This window comes from Lichenostomus cassidix, chromosome 9, assembly GCF_008360975.1.
Source record: "Lichenostomus cassidix isolate B80296 chromosome 9, HeHo_3.0, whole genome shotgun sequence".
In the NCBI taxonomy this organism is placed as follows: Eukaryota; Metazoa; Chordata; class Aves; order Passeriformes; family Meliphagidae; genus Lichenostomus; species Lichenostomus cassidix.
In genome coordinates, this window is record NC_139490.1 from 22,942,358 (window position 1) to 22,957,902 (window position 15,545).

At 50.9% G+C, this 15,545-nt stretch overlaps 1 protein-coding gene across 1 annotated transcript; it reads right to left on the reverse strand.

The window, feature by feature from the left end:
• Positions 1–3,723: 3,723 nt before the first annotated feature.
• Positions 3,724–15,309, reverse strand: DNAJB11 (DnaJ heat shock protein family (Hsp40) member B11). Its single transcript, XM_085069939.1, has 10 exons — positions 15,151–15,309; positions 14,716–14,872; positions 11,911–12,008; positions 10,834–10,966; positions 9,791–9,933; positions 9,136–9,218; positions 8,547–8,604; positions 7,946–8,057; positions 7,246–7,405; positions 3,724–4,103 (listed from the first exon to the last, which is right to left on the reverse strand). Exons 1-10 carry the CDS (start codon positions 15,216–15,218, stop codon positions 4,039–4,041), a joined length of 1,077 nt encoding a protein of 358 aa, XP_084926065.1. The 5' UTR covers positions 15,219–15,309; the 3' UTR covers positions 3,724–4,038.
• Between the last annotated feature and the right edge of the window lie 236 nt (positions 15,310–15,545).

Consider the following 15,545-nt stretch of genomic DNA (forward strand, 5'->3'; position numbering starts at 1 on the left):
TCAGCTCCCTCTGCAAGGTCAGCATCTCCATCGGTGTCCTTTGGGAGCCACTGTGCCCCAGGACAAAGGGCTGGATGGCTCCAGGCGCTGCCCAAAACCAGTCATGGGCTCTGGTGCCTGCTGGGGTGGGAGAGGGAAAAAAGTGGGGCTGATGGGATCCATCTGGAAGGAAGCAGGATTATCCCTGTAAACACCTCTTACGCACTCGGAGCCTGCACTGCTGTCATTGTGGCTTTTCAGGACTAAACAAACCCTGTCCTTCCAAATTCCAGGAGGTTTTAATTCCCAGCTTTGGGACACCCTTGTTAACTCCGAGAGCTGCACTGGGTTAATGGGATCCACATTTATTTTGGGGTGGAGGTTGGAATCTGCTTTCTAGCAGCCTTCTGCTCCTCCATGGAAGCGAGCAGCTCCCAGGAAAAGCCTCCCAGCACAGGGAAGGGCCGTGCTGGCCATTCCCTGGTCACAGGACAGACAGTGCCCAGCGCTGCCCTCTTCCCTTCCTGCTCACCTCCCAGGGCAGCCGCAGGAAGCAGGAGAACGCTGGCTGCAGGCCGGGAAGGGATATGTGGCAGGCGGGATGAGGGCAGTGGGTACCACCCATCCCACACCTCTGCCCTGCCCCACAGGGTTGCCCTTTCCCTGGGGAGCAAGGCAGGCTGCTCCAGCAGCTCCAGGGATGGGGGCAGCTAGCTGGGAATCACAGGGTGGATTCCAGCGAGGAATCATTGCTCCACCTTCCCCCTCCTTCCTCTGCTGCTTGGCCCCAGAGCAGAAAGGTTTAGACAGAGATAAAGACTTGAAATAACAAGATTTTTCTTTGGAAAAAACACAGCTTGCTTGTACTGCACTTCCAGAGACGTTTCCCTGGAAAAATGGCTGCTTGGGAACACTTTCACCCCCTTCCCAGAGTTTGGAAGCAGCCTTTGGTGAGGCTGAAGCCACTGGGAGGAAAGCCCCACTGCCAAGCCCCCCAGAGCAAGAGCCAAAACTCCTTGGAGCAGCCCCAAAACTTCACCATCCAGTCTGGGATGGGGAATGTGGCTTTAGGTGCAGCCAGCCCAGGCTGTGGAGGGACAGAAGACACGGTCAAGGCTGCAGGGCATGATGGAAACGTGGATCTGAGCTCTGTGCTCCCTCCCATCATCAACCTGCTGTGGAATCCTCATCCCATCTGCTCCTCTCCCTCCCCTGGGATGGGAGGGATCCAGCCAGAGAGTGGGAACACGGCACTGATGGAGGTGATGACATCTGAAAGCCAGCCTGTGGTGAGGCCCTAAAGGAACCCACACAGCTCCTGGAGGTGCTGAAAACCATTCCCTCCAGGAATAAACCAGGATCCCATTCCAGCCAGGCCTTTCCAAAGCAGCACACACTTCTGGAAGTGCAGTCCTAGGACAAGTGTTTTCCTAGAAGAATTGAACAACATGCCTACACCTGAACCCTCACTATCCTCACCTTTCCAAGGATTTAGGTTAAAAGAGGAGCAGGAAATTTGGGTTTATTTGTTCCAGTTTGGGAACAGCGTGCTTTTAAAGGGCTGGAAACTCAAGCTGTGCATTACAGAAATCCCATCCTGGCAGTTCACAGGTTTGGTCCCAGACCAAGACATGAACACCTAGACCTCCTGGGAAGCATTGATAGGGACAGAGGAGTCCATGTGTGCCATGACTGGCTCCCACCAGCTCCATGCCACCAGAGTAGGGGACAGAGGATGCCACAGACACCGAGCAGCCTCTGCATCCCCAGTCCTTGGAGGACAAATATTTCTCCATGATCCTAGAAAAAGCACATCCCTCAGGTAAATGGGCCAGAGTGGGTCTGTTTGAGCAAGCACTGCTGTTGCTGCTGGGAAAAAAACCTGGAAGGCCTGGAATCTTTGTCTGGAGGAGGAAAAGGCATTGGTCACCAGCTCTGATCACACCCCACAGCAGGGGAAAAGGGTGGAAGGAAGCAGGGATGCTTGGTTGGAATTTGGGGCTTTTTTTCCTGTTTTTCTCCTCGTTGCTGTGCAAGCCGGGGCTCTGCAGCCATTGTTGTGTTCTCCGAAGAGTTTGGCCCCTCAATGCAATAAAAACAAACCACAGGAAGGAATTAGCAGGGAAAGGAAAAGCAGCAGCGGGAACAAGTACTCAGGCCCAAAATAAACCCGCTGGCTGCTGCTGGGGGTGCAGGTAGGAGAGGTCACACCTTCCCCTGGGGGAGGACTTGGGATTTCAGGGTGAAATCACAGCTTTTTGGATTTATTGCTACACGTGAGTGGGGTCGCAAGGGGCTGGAATAACAGGAAACAGCCCATGCACAAGGATATTCGAAGGGAGTTCTTTGAAATCTGAGGTTTCCTAGACCTTTGAACTCGAGGGAGCAGAGGCAGAGCTGTCTGCAGCACCTGGAGAAGACTGGGCATTGTGGCCTCAGCTGGGATTACCAGTTTAGCCTTATGGATTTTGAGGAGCAGCAGAGACCGAGGGTTTGGCATCCCAGGTTTGTCTCAGCTGCTCCCCGAGCCCCCGCTGCGCTCTGCCAAGGCAAATGTACACAGGATCCAACAGGAAATCTTCCCAGGGCTGCTGCTTCCCCTGCGTCACTCCCACTGGGGCTGCAGGCTTGGGTGGGATCTGCTGCACAAGGGCAGCACAGACACAGGGACTGCGCCCACCTTGAGCTGCTTCCAGCTCCCCAGGAAGGAAAACAGAGAATGAACTGGAAACAAAATCACCTCGAGGCTCCAGCACCTCTCAAAATCGCCTCTGCTGCTCCCCAGTCCCTGTAGGCAAACCAGAGCCCATTTGCTCCCCAGATAGGGAATGGGGGAGGGAGAAGCTGGAAGGATCCCACTTTACAGCCCCCAAGAGCCCTGGAGGAATTGGAAGGATCATGGAACCAGTGGGGTCGGGCTCTTCGCTCAGGGAACAAGTGACAGGACAAGAGGAAATGGCCAAGTTGCTCCAGGGGAGCTTTAGATTGGATGACAGAAAATTCCTTCCCTAAAAGGGTGGTCAGGCACTGGCACATCTGCCCAGGGCACTGGTGGAGTCCCCATCCCTGAAAGGATTTAACAGAGGCATGGATGTAGCACTTGGGGACATGGGTTAGTGGTGGCCTTGGCAGTGCTGGGGGAACGGCTGGACTCGACCTCAGAGGGTTTTTCCAGCCTTACTGATTCCATGATTTCTGTTGCTGCCTGGCACAGGGAAGCCCAGGCCTGTCCCAGAAACACATCACCAGGGAGGTTTTGCCATTCCAACTCCAACAAACACTTTATTCCCGTCAGCCTCACCCATCCTCACAGAGGACAGAGCGCAGGAGGGGAGGGAGCTTTTCCACACTGCTTCCATGTGGGGACAACGAGGGACAACCAAGGCCATGAGGAGCCATTCCCAAATCCCACCATGACCAAGGAGTCTTTGCCAAGCTGGTGCAACTTCAAATTTCAAACCAGGAGTTGACTTTTGGGACTTGGTAGTTAAGAGAGCCCACAGAGGCCTTGAGAGACTCTTTTCCCAACCAGTTGTGGGACACAGCCCAGTCCACTCCCAACAGCACCAGTTTTCCTGCCTCAAAACCAGACTCTGAACCAATACCACACTCTGGACTCAGAGGGGAAGGGGAGGAAGGGCTGGGATTAAAAATACCACCCCAAAACAACAGGAATTTGGAAGAGATTGACACAAAGGACGTAAAAAGCAGGAGCAGCTATGAAAGTATGTTGAGATGGCCAAGAAAAGTCACATCAAAATATATTTAAAAACCAGAAATTCCAATCTGTGTGGAATTTTAAAACTCCTTTCCCCACCTATGTGTTCCTGCTCAAGGAATCTCTGTTGTTCCAGGACGTGGAACATGATAGGCAGCACCAGTTATGTCCTGAAAAAGTATTTCCCCCAGCTCTGAGCACTTCCATCATTTACAAACCAAAAAATGAGCTAAACCTCAACCATCACCCCCCTCCCTCTTTCCCCTTCTACAGTGGGCAGGAGAAATAACCGCAAACAAATCTGACTTTGCATTTCCAGGGAAGTCCAATTTTTCCACACATCAATATCCCTGCAATCCATTGTAGACCTTCTGCACTGATCCTTGCTTCAACAGCTGCTTGAGACCTGCAAGGGAAGGGAGAGTGTCACACACAGAGCACAGCAAAGACGTCAGAATGACTTTTCAAACACCTCTTCCCGAAATTCCATGCAATATTCCAAGGAAGTGGCAGTTCAAGGATCTGTCAGTATCACATTCCTACCAAACAGGCTGCAAGAGTGAGTCAGCCCTTAAATCCATAATAGCTCATCTCCTGGGGTCGCACCACAGGGAAGGGCTGGCAGGTCTCCACTGCTGCTTAAAGGGCAAGTCCACACGGAGCGGAGGAGGCAGAGTGGCAAGGATGGATGTGTCACTGTTTTTCTAGAGATTACAGAGGGAGTCCCCTCTGATTAACTCAGCCTGGTCACTCACTGCCCTGGGGCCCCTCAGGACATGGCTCAGAGCAGCCTCAAAAACCACTAAGCCCAAACCAGCACCCAAAACAGAGGGAAACTCCCAACACTGCGGGTAACTTTCAAATAATCTTCACTAAAAGAAGGATGTGGAGGTGCTGGAGCACGTCCAGGGAAGGGAATGGAACTGAGGACAGATCTGGAGAACAAGGTGCAGCTAGGGGAGCTGGGAAAGGAGCTCAGCTGGAGAAAACAAGGCTCAGGGGGACCCTGTGGCTCTGCACAACTCCTGACAGGAAGGGGCAGCCAGGTGGGGTTCAGGCACTGCTAGCACAGAACAAGGGACAGGATGAGAGGAAATAGCCTCAAGTTGCTTCAGGGGAGGTTTAGATTGCCTATCAGTAATAAAATCAACCAATTTATTTGTACAGAAGAAAATTCCAACCTTTCAGGCATGTAAATCCTTCAGGAAATCCTGCTAAAAGACAGTTTGTCTCCCTGCAACCCTTGTCCTGCTTGTCTACCCTTAAATGTTTTTGGCTACGCATTCTATTGTCCTTGAAAACCAGTGATGTGATGTGTAAGGGTCACAGTAGCTCTGGTAAAACACTGGAAATCTGTTCTGGAAGTAGTAACTGGAAGCAGCACATTTCTCTGCCGGGCAAGAACTTCTCATGCTCCTCGCCTGATGGCCAGAGATTCCTGAACTCTTTTCAGGAACAGCAGGAGAAAGTGAACCCCTGTCCAGGAGCTGCTCCTTATTAGGAACAGGTCATTCTCCACAGCAAATTCACTTCCCCTCCTGCATCCAGAGGAGGCTCCAAGTCACTTCCCAGCTGGTGGGTAAGAGGATGTGTGGCTCCTGGATTGGTTCTTGGAAAGGAAAGCTGTGTCTGGTGAAAGGTGTGCTCCAGGAACCCTGACAAAAGTGGGATTAACACCATCCCATACTTCATTTCCTGGCAGCTCCCACACCTCTGGCCTGAAATACACCCTCAGTAGTGCACGGGATATTTCATCACATATCTGAGGATTAATCAGGAATTCCAACAGGAATCCTAACAATTGGTGCTACTGCACTTCAGGCACTTTTTACTGGAGCCTGAAGTCAGTTTTTCCTTTGAAATGTTGCTGATACCAACAAGAAGTGACAGGTTACAGCACAGAGGGAGAGGCAGCTCTGATCAACAGCGATCAATTCCCGCTGCAGGAAAAAGGGATATTATTTCTGTGACTCCAAAGCTCAGGGTGGTGCTCTCAGAGCCAGAGTATCTTCTGACAGCCCCAGGAGCTGAACATGTGGTCAGGAGATAAGAAATGAGGACCACTGCCAACAATAAGGAAAAAAGGGATGTTTTGAATTCTGAAGCCTACAGTTTTCCATTGAATGAGTACACTGAACTGCTGCCACACAGGGAGCAGGGATAGACCTATTCCCTCATAAAACTCCTGAAATCACAGATGTTTGGAGATACCCAGCACACAAAGGCATCTGACTGCCCACCCAGTCACCTTCCCCTGGGAAATGTGGAATTCCTTTAGGAGGGAGAGGAACACCCAATGCCCTGTGCCTGAATACACTCATGCCAGTGCCATCATCTCTCTGTTCCCGGATATCCGTAGAGATGTGTGAGCAATTCTGTCAATAGCAGGGAGGCTTCTGTCACTGGTCCCTGCCCAGTGTCCTCTAAACTGCCAAGAGCAACAGCTGGAATAACCTCACACCTGTTTCAGAGCTGCTGATGCCTGATGAAGCTTCTGGAAAGGCAGCAGAGCCTGGACTGAGACTTCACAGTGACATGGTCATGGCGCCCTGTACCACACTCTTGGAACAAGGGGGAAAGCCCAAGGATAAAAGCACAAAGCAGGATCACTCTAAGCCCAGCCCAGAGGCATAATTTCCCAGCCCAAACTGCTGCAGGAAGAGCCATGGGACACCTGGAGCTGCAGCCACCAACTGGACTGAACGTGGCAGCTGGCACAGTGTGGCCAAGGCAGCAGTGAGTGCCAAAGGGGGAATAAAACCCACCCAGGCCTTGGCTTCCCACCACAAGCTTGAGGACTCCAGGAAATCCACTAAAAGAAGTGAATCCACTTCAGAAGAAGCCCTGAAAGAAGTTCTGAGGATGGGGATTTCCTAAAGAGCTGCACTGGTACATGCCAGGAATATCTTCGTCCCATGGAGAGGATGAAGCCCTTGACTCCTACTCTGACACAGAGCAGCAGAACCACAGAGGCTGCTGGAACAAAGAATTCCCAATTAGGAGCACAGGATTTACCCTCCTTGCAATTTCAGGACTCCTACATGGTTCATCAGGTTTCCATTTGAACACTGAAGCTGAGCAGCAGATCTCTCCTAGAGGGAGTAAGGTGGAAGGAGCTGTGGAGAGGAACAACCCTTCTCCTGACACAGTACAACATTCCTTATCCTCGGCAGCAGAGAGATTTCCACAAGACTTTCCTCCAAGAAAGTAGCAGCAGGGGCTGGAAAACGCCTTGTGATCCCATTCCAGCCAAGGCAAAGCAGACAGAGGCTAAGCCCAGCAAGGCTGTGGGGTCAGACAGATGGGCAGCTCCAAAACAAAGCACCTGCAAACTTGCCAAGAGCTGCATTCCATCAGCAGCACATCCCAGCCTCAGCTCCAACCGCAGCAGCCAGGCTTCCTTGCTTCCAAGCAAAGGGGGAGTTAATCCCAGGCCATCAGCCAAGTGTGTTATGTTGGACAAGGGGCACAGGGACAGCACAGCCCCTCCTGACTGCTCCAGCCCCTGGATGAGCTGGGCCAGGCTCAGGTGGGCTCTGGACACACACCTTCCCGCTGCTCGGCCGTCAGCTGCTCCTTGGGGAACTCCACGTCGAAGGTGATGATTAGGGAACCTTTGATGTTGTTGTTATCAAAGTTTGGAAGCCCTTCTCCCTTCTTCCACAGTTTGGCGCCGGGTTTTGTGGTTTTATCCCGGGCAATGTGAACCTGGCAGGAAAAGGAGTTTTAGCACATTGTTAGTGTTGTGGATCCAGGATCCCAGAATCAGGGAGGTTGGGAAAGACTTCCACAATCATTGAGTCCAAGCCACGGCTGATCCCCACCTTGTCACCCAGCCCAGAGCACTGAGGGCCACATCCAAGAGTTCCTTGAACACCTCCAGGGATGAGGACTCCACCACCTCCTTGGACAGTCTGTGTTCTGTGTGCACCCCAATGCTCCAACACTTTTTCCAACCCACTGCAAAGCTCCAACTGGCATTGATTCCTTGCCAAAACCAGTGATATCTGATGGGTCCAGGCAGTTTTATTGGACACATGCCAGAACTAACAGCACCCACTGCTGGGACAGCCTGGAAGGGAGACCCACGCTGTGTATCCCTCGTAGAGAGCCCATTTTGGCTCCTTGGGAATTGGCCTGCAATGCTCCAGCAGAGGGAATACTGAAGATAACCAGATCCTGAGCAAGCCAACCCTCAGCACAGAGCTGCAGGTGAATTTGGGATACACACAGCACCCTGGGCCTCACCTTGTGCCCATCCAAGTGGGCAATATCCATCTCAAAGCCTGTCAGTGCCTCGACCAGCGAGATAGTCACGTTTGTGTACAAGTCATCTCCTCTCCTTTCGAATACTGGGTGCCTGTGGAAATAAGAGCCATTGAACTTTTCTCCTTTCCTAGAGGGGAAACAGGTCCTTGAGCTTCTTTCCTTCTATTTGGGAGTTTGGAGGAATCCCAAATAGAAAGGGAAGTGAGGAATGAATCAGATTTAGCTTCATTTTCCTGTGTAAGATATGCACTGATAAGTGCCTTTTCTATTTCTAGGGCACTGAGTGGTGAGGTGTGGCAAGAAGCCTTGACTCACACAGCAATTTTCTTAGTAGTGCATTTCCTTACAACGGAGAAATTGTGGAAAAAGGAGATATTCCATCTGAATCACACACGGTGAATTCAAGCCAAAAATGTTAAGATACTTGGATAATTCTACTTTTAACAGCATCAATTCCAGCTCCACCAGCACCATGAGGGCTGAGCACCCTGCACAGCCCTGAGTGCCAGGACTGCACAAGCTTTGCTGAAGGGCAAGCTCCATCTAGGCAAGCAAGAGCCTAACTAGGCCAGGGACTTACTTAAGAACTTTGATTCGGAAGCGCAAATCTCCTGGCTCCCCATCCACGTGGGGCTCACCTGTGAGGGAGAAAGAAAAGCTCTGTTTAAGGGAAATAGGAACAAGTGGAGAGACAAGCAGGGTGTTAAACACAGACCTGGAGCTCCCAAGTCAAAGAAAAAAAAAATCAACTAATTGATCTTTAGATGACTAAAATTCTGCTTCAACATATGCTTAAGAGCTTAGGACTTTCTGAGTGTTGCCTCAGTGAGGTCACAACTCTGCTGTTCTGGAAGACCTGCATGCAAATGATGCCCTTCAGTCATTGAAGGGCTTCATCTCCTTGGGCAGAGGGCATCCCTCCACATGCTCAAGGCTGGAACAGGTGCTCCTGCTCAAGTGTTCTGTGAGACATCTGATTTAGAGCTCTCTCTGTGCATGTCCCAGTCCCAGTGAAGGGAGTGGAATTGTGTTTTCCAGACTTAGTAACATGCTCCTGGATTTCTGCACATGCAGAGGACACAGTACTTGCAAACCTGAGGGGCTTGGGCACTGCCAGTGCCATGGAGCACCATGGGAAAGGAGCAGCTCAAAGCTGAGCACACACTTACCCTCCCCAATGAAGGGATACTCCATGCCATCCCTCACCCCTGGCTCTATCTCCACTTCCAGCGTCCGCTCCTCATTCACCAGCCTGAAAACGGAAACAGCAACCCAGCACTCAGTTTTTGTATTTATTTATTTCAACTTCATCTTGACTTTAAATTTGTGTTACTGGGGTAAGGAGAACACCCCCACAAGCTCACATGTGATCTCCTTGCTCACATCTAAAGCTGGAGGATCAGTGCTGCCTTTTTGGTGAGCTGAGACTCAGGGAGCAGAGAAGGCAAAGTTAGATTTCCTAAATGCACAGGCCACCATCTGGGTGTGTGACTACAGCCTGACATTCCATATCCAGTTGCTCCCACCTGTGTGCTTCCCATGCAGATTTAGCTGTGGAGCTTCCCCTGCCAGGAATAAAAGGTTGGAACAGGAAACTGGGGAGCTCTGCATTCAACAGAGGTGGCCTTCTCTGCAGTAAGAATAAAGAGTGGCTCCCTGGAAATCAGAGCCCGGCGTTAAGGCTTCCCAAAGTCCTGTACTCTTCCTGGGAATACAGGTGCTTTCCCCCACCTAGCGGTGGGTTTTGGAATTCACATCCCTATATCACTACACAAAATCTCAGAATACACAATTCTGCGGAGCAGGAAAGAGCACCAAACTCACTTGACGTTGGGACATTCATCACAAACAACTTCCTGAGTCATCTGGAAGCGCCCAGGGCCCAGCTGGGTGGTTCTCATCTCCTGCCTGCAGTTGCATTTCCGTTTGCCAGGTGCCTGTCTTGCCACTGGCTTGTTCCTGACAACCTGCAGGGAAGAGGGAGAGGTTGATGCCAGAATTCCTGGGTCTCCACAAGGGTCTGGATTTCTCTGAACAGACAATGGTTTGGGTTGGAAGAGACCTTGAAGATCATCTAATTCCAGCCCCATGCCATGAGCAGGGATAGATTTTTGTGTGGTGCTGCCACAGTAGCTCCAAATGTGGCCTCAGCAAAATACTCCGACAAAAGTTTTCACCTTGTGATCACACATTAAATACCAGAAAAATCTCTCTCTGACACCACCATTTTCTTTCCTTTTGCTGCACACTTTTGCACACAGGAAACTCTAGGATGGAACATCTCAAGGTCAATCAATGGAAAAGCCAACATGCAGAACAGGAGGGATTGTCAGCACCAGATATGGACCATGCTTAAAACAAACAAACAAAAACCCAAAAACTAAACGAAACAAAACCAAAACAAAACCGAAAAAAAAAAACAAAAAAAAAATTCCACATACTTTTCTCAGTTATATAATCTGGAAACTTGCAGTGACATGTTTGGCCATGGAAGGGAAACTATGAAAAATCTTGAATGTGGTTTTGCAAGAATTGCAAAGTGAATTTGAAGCTTGTGAACAGCCCCTCAAATATCTCAAAATTCTACAGAGGGACAATTTACACCTCTTCCAACTGGGCTGCTGCACTAACAAACTGAGCTGGTGACTAAGAGCCAATAAATTAGTATTATCTCACTTTCTGGAGACACTGCCAGATGGAAAAATGTGTGGTATCTTCACTAAACCACAGGAAACAGCATCACAACATCCTCCAGTGAGAAAAGGAGCATCTATTTCAGCTGTGTTCTTTGGGAGAAGATATTCTGAGCACTGGTCAGGCACCTCAGACCTGGGAACACCAGGAAACACTGACACAAGTAAACTTACTTCCACAAAGTTTCCTGAATACACCTCCTCCAGTGTCACCTCCAGGTCCACAATGATGTCACTTCCTCGGGGAATATTCCTGTCTTGCTGGCGAGGGTTTCCTCCAAACATGAATCCAAAGTCCCCGAAGAAGCTGGAGTTAAGCACATTGATTAGGTCAGGCAGGAATTCTGGGCAAATGCTTCCAGCCTGCTTAAGGACAGCCTCCTCAGCCCTAAAGCTGCAGAGTAAATCTAGGAGGCTCCTTTTGCTCCTGCAGGACACAGGTTAAAGCTTTCAAACAAAGCAGCCACTTTGGAAAGGTTTTCTGCACTAAAGAAAACAAGGTTTGGAGAAGGCAACTCAAAATCTGAGCTCTCTGTGCTGCACTGCTGCGCAGTTGCTGCTACCACAAGGTGTAAACTCTGAGTAGCACTGCAAGCCACTGCCAACAGGTTGGTTTTCAGTCGTTTAAAGACAAGAGGGGTGAGGAAAACTCCCTAGGAATCCTGCATATTGTCTCTCAGAACAGAGCAGAGCAGCAGTGCAAGTCCTCAGCCAGGATTACAGGAGCTGAGCAACTTCAGGAATTATTTTAGCAAATTTATCCAAAAGGGTAGAGAATCAGGTTCTGTCCAAGCAATGTGCCTTTGGGTTTTAATGCTCCAAATTCTACAGGTGCTGTGCAAGTCACCACAGCATTACTTTGCAGGAGGCAAGGTGTCCCCAAAATGATGTGTGACAACAGGTTAAACCCCAATCACACACAGAGAACCTGAGAAAGTTTCCACATGTTTGAAGCAGGTGCTGCACTTGAAAAATCACCCACAGTGCTCAGAGGTGCCTGTGTGGGAAGTCTCCCCTGGCTCATGCTTGCAGCAAGGACTGGTGCACACCAAAACTGGAAACTGCATGTGGGATACAGTGTAATCCATTGACATTTACTCTGTAAATGGATTTATTCAAATTCCCAGCTCTCACATCAGCAACCCTGGGCCAGGTAAAAACCACATCAAAGGGGTGTTGAGCATCACAAAATGCAGCATCACAAAAAGAGCAGCAAGTGTAGGACAGCCGAGAGGGGTTAAACCTCCTTACTGGGAGAAGATGTCTCCATGGGAGCTCTGGTGCCCATCCTTCAGGCCCTCCTCTCCATAGGCGTCATACTGCTTCCTCTTCTCCTCGTCCGACAGCACCTGGAAAGGCAGGGATGTAGGAAAGGCTTTCAGCTGGAGCTGAGGGAGGTGTTGGACAAAGCTCTGAAGGCTCCCAGCACTCCCACTACAGAAGGCCAGCTTGCTGTGCTGGGCTAGAGAAGTTAAGCCTGTAAAAAGCACATTTTGTTCGTTAAAAAAGCAGGAGCAACGTGGAAAACATAAACACTGAGTTTGGCTTAAACATTAAAGAAGTACCAGAGACAGTAACTCAAATCCTACAAAGCAGCACACACTGAAACAAATAAACACATACCCACCCTGCTCTGTCTCAGTCATTACTTTTAAGACTATAAAGCACCAATTTGAATTCCTGAGTTTTGATCTTTGCTCTTTCCCTCCTCAGACATCCAGGAGTCTCTGGTCGTATTTTGTCTTCCTTCCCCTTCCTCCCCTATTGATCCAATCTGGGAAGGCCAGAGTTGCCAGGTTGGCTTTCAGAAGGCTGGACAGGAGTGGGAACAGGTGGAGAAGCAACTCAACAGGTGGAGAAGCAGCTAAGAGATGAAAACCTGGATTTGGGGTATCCAGAGAAGCTGTGGCTGCCCCTGGATCCCTGGAATTGTCCAAGGCCAGGCTGCACAGGGCTTGGAGCAACCTGGGATAGTGTAAGGGAAACAATCAGCCATGACTTTACTACCTTCACCCAGCAGATAAGGGTTCACTCCTCCTTTTGACACTTGAGATTCCCATGGAAACTCCTCTCAAATCCATCCTGAGACTCCTGACTTTCTGTAGAAGAGTCTCAGCTCCCTCTCCTGGGATCAGTCTCCTTCCTAACTGAAACAACTGAATCCAGACCATGCAGCTCTGAGGTGGAATCACTGAGCCCGTGAAAATGAAGAGACTGAGCAGGTTCATTAACCTACTTTCCCTCAATTTTTTGGGAAAGCTTTGCCATAATCAGACCCTGAGCACTGGTGCTGTTAAAAGAGGCTTTATGGTGAGGAAAATCCTGGTTTAGGTTATAAGGGACACCCAATTCTGGCTCCATTTTGCCCAAAACAGTAAAATCAAGGCCCTGCATCCCACAGCTAATTCAGCAGAAGGATTTCCAAGCTGTCCTGGCTAAACACAGACAGAGACCTTGCAGGGCATCAAAACCTTCCTCCAAATCCCACTCTCATCAATACTGGACTTCTGATTTGATTTTACAACCATTTTCCACCCAAATTTTAAACAAAAAGAATAATCTCAACTGCTGGCGAAGACTTTAATGACCTGTGACTCAGAGAGGAGGCAGAGAAATCCTTTCCCTGCACAAAGTGCCAACAAGATCCCAGCTCACAGAAGCAGCACCAAGCTCACAGCTCCACATGCATCAATCCTCAGGTGCTGGAAGTGACAGGGAATTACTTTAATCCACAAAAAAATTCTTTATATTCCCTCTTTTTCCTGTGATAGTTAAGCCAGTTTATTTAAGTCTGAACTAAAAGGCATCCCAGCTCTGAGACAAAACTAAAGTGAATGGTTTTCTTTCTGAACACAGAGAAATAAATTCCAGCTGGTTCTCTCACTTCCTCATTTGAGAAATATTTGCATATCTGAAGAGCACCAGGGAGGGAAGCAGCAGCCAGGCTACAAACCCTTTCCTCTGCAGCTGCATTCTTCCCAAAGGATGCCAGCCTCCCACCCAAACAGCAAGTCACTGCTAGGAATCTTTGCTAATGGAAGTTTTCAGCACCATCTCCCCCAGGGTCTCTCTGCTGCACAGGGGAGAGCAGGAGCAGGTGGAGCCCAACAGTGACAGAAGGAGGACAAAAAGGACTGAAAGGGAAGAAACCACATTCCATCACTATTTATGTACAGCCAAGGAAAGAAGGCTTTGACTTTGAACCTTTGGGCAATGAAACAATCTATATTTGATTGGTTTAAAGCACAGTGCTGTTAGTGTGAGGGATCATTTGCATGCCACAACATTATCATGGCAACAACAGCAATCCTCCTGCATCCACAATTACTTCCTATATCCACAATTACTGCTGCCACTTAATATCCTCTAAAAGGCAAGGCCAGCACCTTTCACTTGCCATCAGCTCAGACTAATCCCAGCCAGGCCCTACACACACTTGGAGCTGCTGCACCTCCACCTCTCCCTCGAGGAACTGCTAATAAATTCCAGAGAACTTTTAAGTTGGTGCCTTGGCTTCCTCCTGGCTGAGAGAGCTGAGGTGTTGGATTGTCCTCTGGCAGGAGGAGCTCTCCAAACAACCTGGTATCCTCTGTACCTTTGGTTTTCATTTGGGAGAGTGTCTGGAATTCGATGTAGTAACAGGGGCAGGATGGAATTTGGTGTAGTAATAGGGACAGGATGGAAATTGATGAGAAGGAGAAGGAAGGAGGGGAATTAGATGTGGAAGGTGTCCCTGTCCATGGCAAGGGGATGGTGTGACATCATCTGTAGGTCCCTTCCCCAAACCATCCTGGAATTCTGTGATAATAAAAGGTGTAAGACAGAATTCAATATATTAACAGGGGCAGATGGCATTCGACATGGCAACAGGGGAAGGATGGACTCCACCTGCCCCTTATGGAAGAGCCTTTACATTCCTCCAAACCTCCTTTTCCATTCCCCCGAATGTTACAGGACGAATCCTCACGAGTCTCACCGGCCAAGCTCCAACCCGTTTTCCTGCGAGCCCCATCCACCCTCCCAGCCCGGGGAGCACATTCCCGCTCCCGGCCTCACCTCGTAGGCAGCGCCCAGGTCCTGGAACTTCTCCTGCGCCCGGGGATCATCGGGGTTCCTGTCGGGATGCAGCTGCAGCGCCAGTTTGCGGTAGGCCTTCTTGATGTCCTTGATGGAGGCGCTGCGGGACACCCCCAGGATCTTGTAGAAGTCTCTCCTGCCGGGAGGGAGAGAGAAGGTGAGGGAGAGGGGAACGGGGAGAGGGTGAAGGAGAGCGGGGATGGGAGGGAGGGAGGGGGAGAGGGGAATGGGAGAGAGAAGGGAATAGGAGAGAGAGGGGACGGAAGGCAGGCGGGGAAGGAAAGGGGCGAGGGGAAAGGCGTGAGGGGAAGCGAGCGGGGTCCCGTCAGCGCCACGGCCGCCGAGCCCGGGCAGGGGGAAGGCCCGGGGCTGAGGCGGACCCCCCAGGCCCGGGGCGCGGCCCGGCGCACTCACCCCGCGGCGGCCTCCCCGCAGAGGCAGAGCAGCAGGAGGCAGAGGCGGCCGATCCAGGCGGGGGCCATGGCGGGCCCAGCCCTGCCCTGCCGGCTGAGGGAGAGCGGCGGCAGCGGCGCGTCCGGGCGGCTCCGCAGCGCCCCTGCCCCGGCGGCCCCGCCAGCCAATGGGAGCGCGGGGTGTTCCCCGCCAGCCAATGGCAGCAAGCCGCCGAGCGACGCCGGCCAATGGACTGCTCACACTTCACCGCCGCCGGCCAATCGCCTGCCGGAGCGTCGCCGCCGAGAGCGCCGGGCACGCCCCGCCATAGCTCCCGGGTGACTTCCCGCCGTACAACCAATCAGCGAGCGCCTTTCTTATTCCCGCCCCGGCGCTTCCGATCTCAGCCAATGAGC

What these genes read in the sequence shown, in the direction of transcription:
- DNAJB11 (XM_085069939.1), bottom strand. Translation starts at nt 15,218, where the DNA reads ATGGCCCCCGCCTGGATCGGCCGCCTCTGCCTCCTGCTGCTCTGCCTC. An exon ending in ATTCAGGAAACTTTGTGGAA is followed by an intron (nt 9,934 to 10,833) that starts GTAAGTTTACTT and finishes TCTTCCCTGCAG; the next exon opens with GTTGTCAGGAACAAGCCAGT. An exon ending in GTATCCCTTCATTGGGGAGG is followed by an intron (nt 8,605 to 9,135) that starts GTAAGTGTGTGC and finishes TCTCCCTCACAG; the next exon opens with GTGAGCCCCACGTGGATGGG.